At 34.5% G+C, this 14,224-nt stretch overlaps 1 protein-coding gene across 1 annotated transcript in view; it reads left to right on the top strand.

The window, feature by feature from the left end:
• Positions 1 to 6,273: 6,273 nt before the first annotated feature.
• Positions 6,274 to 14,224, top strand: part of LOC107564368 (inward rectifier potassium channel 13-like) — a 25,475-nt gene continuing 17,524 nt past the window's right edge. Inside the window, exons 1-4 of the mRNA XM_016249428.1 lie at positions 6,274 to 6,303; positions 7,751 to 7,816; positions 8,411 to 8,497; positions 8,923 to 9,052. Coding sequence (XP_016104914.1) covers positions 8,484 to 8,497; positions 8,923 to 9,052 — 144 coding nt within the window. The 5' untranslated portion in view covers positions 6,274 to 6,303; positions 7,751 to 7,816; positions 8,411 to 8,483. The remainder of the gene's footprint in view (positions 6,304 to 7,750; positions 7,817 to 8,410; positions 8,498 to 8,922; positions 9,053 to 14,224) is intronic.

Raw genomic sequence — 14,224 nt, 5'->3', positions numbered from 1 at the left:
ATGATGCTTAGCAGAAAATTTACAAATAGAAAAAGTATACAAAAATTCTATATATATATATATATATATATACTGTATATTTAAGAAAATAATGACAATTAAGGAACAAAGTTTTAATCTTTTATGTTTTTTTTTAACAAACCCTGCAGACAAAACACTTGTAAATAGCAAAATAATAATAAATAAGAAAAAAATACTATTGACAAAATATAATCAGTGATGTAGGCCTATCATTCAAGGACTTTCGAGAACATGCTTTTACTGATTTCACCGTAAATTTCAAATAGCCTTATTTTGCCTTTTAAAAACAGTTTAACAAAAGTTAAACAGTTTAACAAAAGTATGTCTTGAGTATAAAATAGGCTAAATTCTCTATATTATTATTATTTTTTTTTTTTTGTAGTATTTTACTGAATATTGTTTACTGTACAAGCACACATTCACACAAAAAGCATCAAAAGCTGAATAAACTACTTCGGTTCATAAACAACATTGTGCTGCGTTGCTGCAGTGATTGCATTCACATGCATAAGAAGAAAGGTAGCGTTTTCTATTTAGTTTCATTTCAGCCCACGGACAGATCAATAATGATGACATCATCAGTAAAAGCCTGCTGGCTGACACTTTTCCACCAATCGATCGGTCGGGCACAGAGATGCCTTCCAAATCGCCTGGGAAAGCTCTGCTGCCACAGCAACAGCTCCAACAGGAAGCATGACAACCAGCAAACCATAAGACGCCCACACAGAATTCCTTCATGCTGTTCATCTGTGCAAAAAAGCCCTGGCATGTACCGTTCACCATCAGTGTACTGTATCGCAGCAGGAGTTTCTGACGTCTAATCTATGAGGACTTTCAGAACAAAATCACCTTTGTGTTTTTACTGAAAATGTTTTTTACATTTATCTGGCGTATTAGTTTTGTTCTCGGCTTGTTTTTTTGTTTTTGTTTTTTTCTATAAACCCACTGCCAGAATCTTTTTCCAGTTGTGCGAAGCAGTGTAAAACATGTGCTGCTAGTATACCAGTATAAAAACAGCAGTGATTTGCAGTGCAGCAAACCAGCGTGAAAACATAATCATGAATATAAAGTACAATCACACCAGTTTAAAATGTGCAGTACGACACTATGTTAGCATACCATTAGCACAATAGTTGGATACAAAATTCTGTATAATTTAATCTCTCTATAAATAGCTGAGAATGAGACAGAGGGCTTTCAATAATTCAATTATTCTACCACATTAAAAATGAGAGAGAGGGAGACAGAAGGTCATGTCTACAAAAAATATGCTGCTCTGTTTTTCAGTTCATACCCAGACACACACAAATCTCACAAAGATTTTGTGCTTGTTGCACCCAGTTGTGTAACTCATCATTTAATTGAAATCATAACAAACCAAACTTGGGTAGTACATTGAAAATCTATGTTAAATATATTAAATTAAAAGTGAAGCTAAAATTAAATGTTAGACTTTACAGAAAAAGTTTGTCTACAAAAAGGATTGATGAAAATTAGAAATAAATCAAATCAGTTTTGTTCCTCATTTACATTGTAAGTAATTGGCGTTGAAGTGTGTAGCTTGTCTTTGACGTAGGTGTATAAAATTTACAGTTTAGCATATTAAACTCTTAAACGGAGGCAAGCAGGACTCCTTTTCCAGTGTGTGTGTGTGTGTTTTAACACAGTGATGTGGGAGTACAGCTGGGTCCTGGTGTTTGCTGATCCAACACTGACGCTCAAATAAGAGCCAGATATTTCCCACTCTCTCTCTCGCTTTTTCTCCAATTTACTTACTCTTTAACCTCTCAAAGTAATATGTGTTTATTGCTGTAATAAACAGCATATCCATGAATCATCCTGTAAGGTAAATTATTCTTATTTGATGATGATGTCCCACATGGACCTGGAATGTAAAGTTTGACTGGACTCAGATTTGCTACCATGGAACCAGTGGAAACAGAATAACGCTAACTCGTGCCAGTGTGTGAGCACATGCCGTGAACGTGTGAATGTCCTGGTGGATTTCTAAAGACCATCTTTCACTGTCATGCATGATTCAACATTATAACTACTTGCTAAAAGTACATAATTATATCTAGCACACTGACCAAGCTCAGCCAAATACTCCCCCAAGTCCTGTTAAATCACCACACACTCTCTACAGCCATTAAAAGTCAAACATCACCGATAACATTCAGAGAACCGAAACACACACACAAAGAAGAAAAAGCAGGCTCTCAGTGGTTCAATATAAGCATGTGTGTGTGTCCTGTGGTTGAAGTGGTGAATAATGCAACAAGCCCTTTAAAGTTTTATACAGAAAAAAAGAAGTCTCAGAAGCCAGATCTGGATTTATACAACAGCCCTTTCTCTCCTTTGTTTCGCATTAATGCATTGCCACTGATACGAGGCAAAAACTGAAAAGAACCACTGAACTCATGAAAATGAATTATAGAGAGAGACAAAATCTATAAACCCTGGATTTTTCTTAGAAAACAGGGTGAAAAATAAGAATGAGGTGAACGTAAACAACACTTGAGACACATAAAAGATGTAATTGGGTTTTGCTTGCCACGTACGTAAACTTTTCTCATTCTAAACAGCATTAGCACCATCACTGATTATAACTGAAAATACCACAGGAATAGTAGGAATAATATACGTGTATTAAGTTTTGGAGTAATCTTCATGTGCATGTCAAAAATGTTCAAAGCAATTTAAACAATTAAGAAAAATTAAGTGAATAAGTGCAAATAGGCCATAAAAATGAGAGAGATCAGTTCTCTACACTTAATTCTGCATAGCAGGAGTCTGACGAGGAAAATTTTTTCGGTCAAACTAAACAAAAAAAGAGCAGAGTTGGCACGTTAAAACCATTTCCACTTTAACCACTTTGGAAACTATTCTATGACTTCCTTTTACTCATTTTTCTCTTCACAGCCAAAAATACAATTCAATTAGAACTACATTACCCATAAGCCCAAGTGCTGGACTACATCAATCTGCTCTCCATCAGAACCAGATGCTCTCCGTCCCTATTTGACAAATTGCTGTTGCTCCAGCTCATTTTTGGTCTTCTACATTCCTAATATTTTCTTTTTACATGTACTTTTCTCTCCTCCCCTCTCATCGCATTCTTCCTTGTACAAACATGCTCACATAATGTACATGCTCACATGCTCAAACACCAACCACAAGCAACTGGATACAACAGACCTATTCAGAGCCTGTAATGAGGTAGACATAGAACAATAAACATGTTAAAATAAATTAGGAGTGAAATAAATGGAGCACAGTGTGAGTGGAAAAAATAGCATCTATAAAGAAATGGTGAAAAAAGAGAAAAAGCAGAAATGTGTCAAATATGGAATAATGCATACATTCTTGAATAATAAAAACATTAACTTTTACCATATGCAATAAATAGAAGTACAAATCAATTGAATAATAACATTTATATAATGGTTAACTGCATATGCTTGCCAAGATATCAAAGTCTGGAATCAAAAGTCATAGATTTCAATACAAACCCAAATATTTCTTATCAAATTCTTCCAGACCAAAATAATCCAGCTAAGACTAGCCACATTAATTTCATAGTCTTAGTTGTTAATATTTAATTTATTATGAATCTTTTATTTATTGTTTATTTTTTATTATTATTATTATTATGAAAAAAAAATCTTAAAATGAATAATTCACACAGAAATGAAAATGTACTCACCCTCATGCCATCCAAGATATAGATGAGTTTGTTTCTTCAGTGGAACAGATTTGGAGAAATTTAGCATTCCATCACTTGTTCACCAATAGATCTTCTGCAGTGATTGGGTGCCGTCAGAATGAGAGTCCAAACAGCTAATCAATTAGACCACTATTAAACGACTACATATATACGTCTAATAGACGGTGAATATGGGTCTAGGCTGAATTTGGGCTGTCAGTGAAAATTTAATAAGACGTCTAACCATAGCCCAAGAATAGACTAGTCATCAGTTAGACTGCTATTAAACGACTACATGTCTTCATTGTGGACAGGAAAGCAAACACCAAAACTTCTAGAGGGAAAAGACAGAATTAACATTCACTATAATGCAATTGGCAGACAATTTTATCCAAAGCAATTTACATTGCATTTAAGGTAGACGTTTACATTTGATCAATTCTTGTTTTCCTTGAGAATCAAACGTATGATCTTGGTATTTCTAGCACTGTGTTCCACTGTTTTAGCTAGAGGAGCACTTAGGCTGTGTCCGAATCCACTTTTTATAGGGTTGTCCCTATCTTCTTAATGAGTAATGGGTGTGTTTTGGGCATAACGTGAAATAAACCAATCAGAGTCTCATCTCCCATTTCCTTTAAAAGAGCCAGTTGCGCTCACGCCAAGGCAAATTTGCTATTTGGAATTTGCAAGCGCAAAGACAGAACGCGTCTCCAGAGAGGAAACGATCTGCTCGTGCGCTAGCAAATAGGTAGCCTAATTTTAATACATGCAGTGACTATTCATTATGACATGTATGCATTTTATATACTTGCATTGTGGCAGTGAGTTTTACATGAGAAAGCAGTGCTCACACTTTCTTCAGACAATGTAAAAAAATCTTGTTTACTTTGCAAGTTTCTGTTGGTTTACATTCCATTTCTCATCTCTGATCTCTCTTTCCATTCTTTCTCTCGGCTCACGGACCACCCGCTACTTTTCCATTCCTTGCTTCTCTCGCATTGTGTTATTTGCTTTCCCTTCGTCTCAGTCTTTCTCGCTCAGTCAGACAGTGGTCCTTCTGTGTTGTGACCTGGTTTAACAGTAACAGTAGAATGGAGCTAAAACAAAACCAACCTCTGTGAGAGTGTGTATGTGTGTGTGTGTTCAGAGAAGTCAGTGGATTAAATTTGTGTTTTCACTGGCTTTAGGAATTTGTTCATTGTTCTTGTCAGGGGTGTGCATATAATGTACATTAGGAGACAGGCAAATATTATTTAAATAACATCCAAATCATCCAGTGTTATTATTGCACTGCAATGTGTTTTCACGCTATCACACCCAACTGACCCTGTGTCTGACCACAGAAGAGTTCACAATGATATATCTTGAATATCTCAGTTGTCACTCCAAGGCAGGTATGCAATTAAACAAAGAACAAATGGACTTTTGGCGCAAAAAGGCATTTGCTCCGAATTCTCTGACATTTTCATCATAGAAATATATCAGAAGATTCAAACAAATCTCAAAAAATATCTCAAACTGTGCTCAGATGAGCAAAACTATCAAAGTCTGCAGTCAAAAGACAAAGATTCTAATATAAACTCACCCAGACACAAAACTTTTCTCATTTAATTCTTCCAAAAGATTTGAGCTGGTATCTACATCAATTTAATGTCTCAGTATTCATTCTGTCTGTCAACAATTGTCTCATTTTTTTATTTCTCCTGAAGAATTTTAATAGAAACATCTGTTAACACATAAAGAAAACAACCAAAATCTCCATTAAAGGGATAGTTCACCCAAAAATGAAAATTTAATGTTTATCTGCTTACCCCCAGGGCATCTAAGATGTAGGTGACTTTGTTTCTTCAGTAGAACACAAACGAAGATTTTTAACTCAAACCGTTGCAGTCTGTCAGTCATATAATGGAGGTGAATGGGAATCACGGCTTTGAGAGTAAAAGAAAACATACACAAACAAAACCAAATTAAACCCTGCGGCTCGTGACGATACATTGATGTGTAAAGACACAAAACGATCGGTCTGTGCAAGAAACTGAACAGTATTTATATAATTTTTTACCTCTAATTTTCACTGCAATGTCCGAACTGTCCTGAGCGCGTTCAACAGCCACCTATCTCTCAAGTGGGCCATTGACAGTCCTAATTGAGATTGTAGATAGAGTGTCAATGGTCCATTTGAGAGATAGGTGGCGGTAATGCACTTATAAGTCTGCGATCAACCGTAAAGCAAGAAGACGACCTGCTGTTGAGAACACGCTCAGGAGGACACGCCACCACTCAGGACAGTTCGAACAGTTCGGACATTGCATGAATCAGAGGTAAAAAACGATATAAATACTGTTCAGTTTCTTGCACAGACCGATCGTTTTGTGTCTTTACACATCAATGTATCGTCACAAGCCGCAGGGTTTAATTTGGTTTTGTTTGTGTATGTTTTTTTGACTGTCAAAGCCATGATTCCCATTCACTTACATTACAGTATATGACTGACAGACTGCAACAGTTTGTGTTAAAAATCTTCGTTTGTGTTCTACTGAAGAAACAAAGTCACCTACATCTTAGATGCCCTGGGGGTAAGCAGATAAACATCACATTTTCATTTTTGGGTGAACTATCTCTTTAAGTCTCCTGAGCTTTGTAAGAGCCACTGAGTAATAATTCTTCCTCTGGGTTTATTTAACACTCACACTAGTCCTGCAATGTTTGAAGAGGAATGTGATGAGGAAATTAGTTTGATAAGCCTTATGTCTAGTGGCAAACACAAGCTCGATCAGTGGACTAAGTTTCACAACCGTAATCAGAACATTTACGTATCTGGTTACACACATTTTCCAAAAAGGACTGAATACAGGAAAGGTGTGGAGTTTCTGTTCCTTTGGCCAAACAGCACATTTGGAAAGGAGACTACAGGAAATATGTTAAAACTAGTCTCAAATTTGTTTATTGTGGCCAAAGGTTAAGCCAAGCACAGCACATTAAGTGTGAGGTTTTGATCAGACTGCTGTGATTCAACATGAAAGTCCATTTACTCTTTTCAAATCATAAGTATTTTCGTGCATATCTACCTGTATGTATGTAGAATGTAATTGTATACCTATAATTTTGCAGTTATCAGACACCAAGCAAAGAGACTTTCATTTTCTCATTGAATACACACACAGTCTTTTCATAGGTAGGTTTATGTGTGTGTCTATTCACACATTTGTCTCTGCTGAAGTGTGCAATATGTGCTTTGGAGCTTCTGTGAAACATTTGTTGTGTGGGGGCAATAAGTGACAGTGAAGAGAGAGTGTTTATTGACTAAAGACCTTCCAGCACAGATTGAATGTTGGTGAGGTTTTGATCGTGGCCACAGTGCGTCATCTGCTGGTATTCAATGAGAACACAATAAATTGTATAAATTATGCTCAGTGAATAAAGTGTGTGAAATTTACAGTAATGACTGATATTAATCAAGGTCTTGCATCTAGTTCTAATTATTATGATTATTATTAATATTAGAATGACAGTACGTCATAATATAAATTATTGTAAATAAACACTATTGTTTGCTCTGTAGCAACATAAAAAATGTAGCTAGCTTTTAGCTGTTATCTATTATCTAGTTCACAGTGAAGACCTTCAGATTTCTTATCATTGCAATAAACTGAGACCGTCAGCTGCGTGATGCAACAATTCTGTATTCAAATGGCAACTCACAGAAAATGATGAGCCTGCCTTGACCTGCGGGAAGCTGTTCATAAAGCGCCATAAAAATATTTGTATTTGTTGATATTTTTATGCATACTTTTGTGTGGATCTCTCATTTAGATAAGCTGGCCCTGTTACGACACTAGAGTTTCCCACAGGCAACTATTTTTATTTGGACATTTTCCAATTAGCTTCACATCACTACCAGAAATATCATTTATTGGCATTTTAAGTAAAGTGCAATATTGATAGTGTGTGGTTACTTACCAGTGTTAAATTGTACATGTGTGGTCTTGCACGAATCTTGAATTTCTCAATTCTTTCTTCTAGAAGGCACTGAGATTAAAGGAAGACTTTGGAGGTTCTCATATTCTACCCCTGAGGAAAAAGACCCCAGTAAAGTCACATTTTGAGTCATTTAGAGCTTCAGAAAAGATCTAAACAATGTCTCACATTGCTCAGGTCTGTCTGCAATCAAAAGTCAGAGATCTCAGTATGAACTCGTACATTTCTGATCAAATGTTTCTAAAAACAAAAACAAATGATCTGATCTGTGCAAGCAATGCAATTAGGAAAAATATCTGAGAGAAAGTTGATAGTTGAAGTCTTGTTTTCCAGTCCAAATATCTAAACATTCTCAAATCAAGGCATATTTACTTGATAAGCAAAATGACTCAATCTTGTTTTTTGAAAAATTTATCAAAATTAAGCAAATTTAGGCCTAAAACAAGAAATAAATATCTGCCAGAAAAATATTCTTGTTTTCCCTTTGGATTACGTTTATTTTTCTAACCCCATTGGCAGATATTTTTATTGTTTTAAGCATAAACTCACTTATTTTTGATACATTTTGCAGAAAACAAGATTTTTTTTTTATTTTATGTCATTTTGCTTCTCTAGTAATTTTGCCTTGATTTAACAATTCATAGATATTTTTTACTGGAAAGCAAGACAAAAATACTAAATAAGATTTTTTTTTTCTTTCTGCAGTGAACAAGTAAATGTGATCACAAGGCCATCCAACTGTCATCGGCAATGTGAAAAGTGTGACCCTTTCCTGTAAATGAGAGATATTATGTAAGCAGTAACACAGGCACTCATGCAGAAACTCTCACGCTGACCAACAAAAACAGGACAAAATCTGTTTTCACTCCTTAGCCGAAAGAAAGGTTTAGGTTGAGAGAAGTTTATCAGTTAAAACAGCTTCAGAAAGATGGGTTAGAAAGACAAGCTACTGTACTGTTCCTTTCATCACACACACACACACATAAACATACACATACACATACACATACACATACACATACACATACACACACACACACACACACAGAGAGAGAGAGAGAGAATTGACTCTAGGTGTTCTCCTCCTCTCTCAAGTACTCCTAATTGGCCGCATGCTGAGTAATGTGACCAATGAGTTTCAGGGCCGGCTCTCTTCATTGTATGTGTGTGTTTGTTGGAGTTCATCAGTGCGTTTGACTCTTTGGTGTCTCCTACAGAAGGATCTGGATTGGTTTTACACTCCGGCCGAGGATCTACGGTTCCTCACGGCTTGAACACCTCAAAAGGTTTCACGCTCTGTCGAAAAACACTGAGGAATCCCTAATAAACCCCAAAGAGAGAAAATTGGTGAGTAAAACTGGTGTGTGTGTGTGTGTGTGTGTGTGTGTGTTTTATGCTCTGTTAGAGAAATTATTAGATAAGACTTATAGCTGGAAGAGAAAAATTGAAGATATTTTACCTTGGGTGACCATGACTAATCACAGACAAACTCTACTGAAAGTAATTCAGCATCCAGATCTTCACAGGGCAGTGTGTGTGTGTGTTTGTGAATCATTGTTTATTCATAAAGGATTTCGTGACATCTATTTTTTTTCTCTTAAAGGAAAAGTTCACCCCAAAAAAAATTTCATAATTTACTGACCTTAATGCCATTCCAATATGACTTTTCTTTTTACCTAGAATACCAAAGGTGATAAAAAAAATCCTGGCCAGAAACGAAATGCAATGAGGACTGGGTCTGTCAAACTCCAAAATAATAAAAATAGCACCATAAAATTAGCCCACATGACTCTTGCACTGTATAAAGATTTAAATTGAGGTCTTCCCCTCTGCCAAAGCTCTGAAATGGAAACCAAATGTATGACATTGATGTAATTTGGCACCAAGCATCATTGCTCTTTAGCAAAACACTTTTAAATTATGCTCTATTTCTCACACAAAGCTACCATATGACTATGAATATAGTGTATGAGTAATATAGACTACTTTTATAGTACTTTTATGGTGCTTTTTTAGTCATTTTGGAGCAGATACAGACCCTTTTTTCACAAAAAAGTGGCAAGAACTCTTAAAAAAAAAAATCTATTTCCAAGGTATATTTTAGGGTAACTGTCTTTTAAATATCCATATCTCTCTCTATTCTCTTCTCCCTCTTTCCTGACTCTCATCACACACACACACACACACACACACACACACACACACACAGGTCCAGGTTAATCTTATATCCAGGAATCAGCTACTCATTGTTTTGCTATTGTTTCTCATGTGTTGAAGAAAGCATTCACAAGGTGAGGTGTCATTGAGGTAGCTTAATAATTGCAAGATGTCAATCAAGGATATGACTGATAAAAGGGAAAAAAGAAATCAAAGAAAATAAAGAACTGCTAGAAAACGAATCCTGAAATGCAAAGAAAATGACGTTCTTGGCTAGATTTACTCAAACTACATTATTTAATTTTTAAATAGTTAAGTAATTTGTACAAAATGAACCTAGAGCACGACTTAACATAAATATGTGTAAAATGTCCTCTTTGCTAATATGTATCATAATTCTGTGTAAAATCACATGGTGTCATCTAAAGTATGCCAGAATATTAAATACGATTAGGTGTACTGCAAAAAAAAAAAAATTTCTTATTCAGTATTTTTGTCTTGTATTCCAGTGCAAAGATCTAAACATTCATATATCAAGGCATATTTACTTGCAAAATTGCTTAAGATAATAAGTCTAAGAAGTCTGAAAAATGTATCAAAATTAATCAAATTTAGGCCTAAAACAAAAATTTAATATCTGCCAGTGAGGTCAGAAAACATAATCTTGTTTTCCCTTTGGATTAAGTTTATTTTTCCACACACACACACACACACACACACACAGGTCCAGGTTAATCTTATATTCAGGAATTAGCTACTCATTGTTTTGCTATTGTTTCTCATGTGTTGAAGAAAGCATTCACAAGGTGAGGTGTCATTGAGGTAGCTTAATAATTGCAAGATGTCAATCAAGGATATGACTGATGAAAGGGAAAAAAGAAATCAAAGAAAATAAAGAACTGCTAGAAAAACGAATCCTGAAATGCAAAGAAAATTACGTTCTTGGCTAGATTTACTCAAACTACACTATTTAATTTTTAAATAGTTAAGTAATTTGTACAAAATGAACCTAGAGCACGACTTAACATAAATATGTGTAAAATGTCCTCTTTGCTAATATGTATCATAATTCTGTGTAAAATCACATGGTGTCATCTAAAGTATGCCAGAATATTAAATACGATTAGGTGTACTGCAAAAAAATAAAAATTTCTTATTCAGTATTTTTGTCTTGTATTCCAGTGCAAAGATCTAAACATTCATATATCAAGGCATATTTACTTGCAAAATTGCTTAAGATAATAAGTCTAAGAAGTCTGAAAAATGTATCAAAATTAATCAAATTTAGGCCTAAAACAAAAATTTTATATCTGCCAGTGAGGTCAGAAAACATAATCTTGTTTTCCCTTTGGATTAAGTTTATTTTTTAACCACATTGGCAGATTTTTAAAAAAAAATTGTATTTATTGTTTTAAGTATAAACTCACTTAATTTTGAGACATTTTGCAAGACTCGTTATCTTATGTAATTTTGCTTCTCAAGTAATTATGCCTTGATTTAAGAATGTTAAGAATGTTTGAAAAACAAGACAAAATAAATTTTTGCCGTGTATAAAAGAAAAAAAAGAATGAACATTTGCATGCACATAAAAGCATTTTTTCAGACAAACTTAGTTCCATCTGTAAATATGACCAGCGTCACGCCGTCAACTGAAAGCCCATCATTCATAAGCTAATGAAACCTTGTATGAAGACAAGCAACACTATGGTTATGTGGCAATGACTCATACTCTGTCTGCAAAGGGTTTGTGTAAATGAATGGCATTAATACATATGGAGCCATGGTGTAGCATCAGATGTCCAGAATGTGCTACACTAGATGTAGCGCTGACATTATCAGCTGTTAATCCATGGAACAGGACACATAAAGAGACGTGTGTTTTAATCGCCCTGTGGTCAGATCCGATCACATGAATTACATGTGCCGCAAACACGCACACGGCTATGGTCTACTCTGATTTATCATGTGATGGATTCCCTCATGAAGTTTAGGTTAAGATAGAACATGTTCATGGTCTTGTCTAATCGAGTGTGTACTTCAGGGACCAGGGGTCATATTGGGCCAGAATGGTGTTAAAAATAATTATGATCATTTTGTCAATCTAATAACATTCTGATAGACGTCAACTACTGGCAGCAACAGTAATTAAATAAATCCATAATTTATTAAAATATTTACAATTGAGGTTTTGAACCCAGACCAGTACATGCATTGTAAGTATATATATATATATATGTGACCCTGGACCACAAAAATAAGGGTCCATTTTTTTTTATTGAGATTTATACATAATCTGAAAGATGAATAAATAAGCTTTGTTAGGACAGGACAATATTTGGCCGAGATACAACTATTTGAAAATCTGTAATCTGAGGGTGCAAAAAAATCTAAATATTGAGAAAATCGCCTTTAAAGTTGTCCAAATGAAGTTCTTAGCAATGCATATTACTAATCAAAAATTAAGTTTTAATATATTTACAGTAGGAAATTTACAAAATATCTTCATGGAACATGATCTTTATTTAATATCCTAATGACTTTTGGCATAAAAGTAAAATCGATCATTTTGACCCATACAATGTATTTTTGGCTATTGCTACAAATATACCCCAGCGACTTAAGACTGGATTTGTGTTCCAGAGTCGCAAATATGATCTAAGTTTATAAATATTATGATATTTGATGTATTTACGGAATGTATGGAATGAAAATGTTTGGAAATATTTTCGAGAACATTATCCTAAAATTCTGTCTGTTTCATTGTTGTTATTGTTAATCAAAACTAAAACTGTTAAAAATTTTGGGTAATCAAGCTGAAGTAAACAAATAGTACATAAAAACTTCAACTTGAAATCTTAAAAATTTCAATGAAAATGATAAATAAATAAAAATAAATAAATTACAAAACTGTGATATGAGTTTAAATTTAAGTACTAAAATTACTACAACTATATATATACTACAATAGTAATATGTACAAAAGTTTGGCCTCATTTAAAAAAGATTTTAAGGAATAATACATTATTCAGCAAGGATGTGTTAAATTAATGTTGAAAAGATTTTTATTTCTAATAAGTCCTGTTCTTTTGAACTTTCTATCCATTCAAGTTGTAATGGATACAATTTCAACAAAAATATGAAGCAGCATAACTGTTCAACATAAAAAGAATTGTTCCTTGAGCACCAAATCAGCATATTAAAATGATTTCTAAAAGATCACGTCACACTGAAGGCTTTAAATTGGAAATGTGCCATCGCAGGAATAAATTACATTTTAAAATACATTAAAATAGAAAATAGTTTTTGTGTGTGTGTGTGTGTGTGTGTTCTTTTTATATATCATGTCACAATATTACTATTTTGGTCAAATATATGTAGCCTTGGTAAGCATAATTATATTTAATAATTTATTTTATTGTTGTTTTTTTCCAGTAAATATATTGATGTAGTAATAATGCAAAATGCATTCTACATTGAAACTATCTTGTCTAAGTTCACCAGAAACATAATTATAGGGATTTCCAAACCCGGAAATCCCATTTTAACCTCAGATGGGGATCAAGGTCAGGGCACAATATGCTAGAATTTGTAAAGATTGAAAGCAAACCTCACTCATCTTCAGCCAGCAATTTTCCCCATTAGGAAAACATCCAGAAGTGGAACATTCCCTCTCCTCACCGGGAGAGAAGCCGGAGGGCAAGTTAACATTTGTTAAATGAAAATGTGACACTCTCCTCTTATTTACAGTTTAACCTGAAGCGTTGGCTTCCAAACATCCTCAGGCGCTTTCATTTAGTGCGCCTGCATAATATTTACAGACACATTTAACTTGTTATACAAGGGACTGGTACATTATTCTTTGTCAGGTTCTCTAGCACACAATCTAATATCATTAAGCAGTGTGACACACTGAAAAAACATTGTGCTACTGGACTTCTTTTTTCTTTTTATTATTATTTCAGTGCTTTGCTTTTTAGTGTCTGGTAGAGAGAGAGACCGTGCAAAAAAAAAAAGAGCGGATTAAACACACATTCCTGCTATCTATTCCACACACACACCCCACTGAGAAACATCACCAATTAAGTCACCTGGCAGCCACATCAGTGCAGAAGTACACACACTACACATCATCTCTGCCTTCCCTTCCTCAATAATAACACAGGTGACTAATGTTCATACTGCTGGTTCAAATGTCAAAGGAATAGTTCACCCAAAAATCTGTTGTTGTCATCCTTAATGTACAGTTCCAAACCCAAAGAGAGAAACTTTTTATATTTAAGTGCCAAAAAAGGATAAAATACACCATAAAAGTAGTTATGGTGTTAAAGGGGTCATATGATGCTTTTTTAAAGATCATTATTT

This window comes from Sinocyclocheilus grahami, unplaced genomic scaffold (genome assembly GCF_001515645.1).
Source record: "Sinocyclocheilus grahami isolate Dianchi unplaced genomic scaffold, SAMN03320097.WGS_v1.1 scaffold927.1, whole genome shotgun sequence".
Lineage (NCBI taxonomy): Eukaryota > Metazoa > Chordata > Actinopteri > Cypriniformes > Cyprinidae > Sinocyclocheilus > Sinocyclocheilus grahami.
This window is presented reverse-complemented; position numbering and strand designations above follow the sequence as displayed.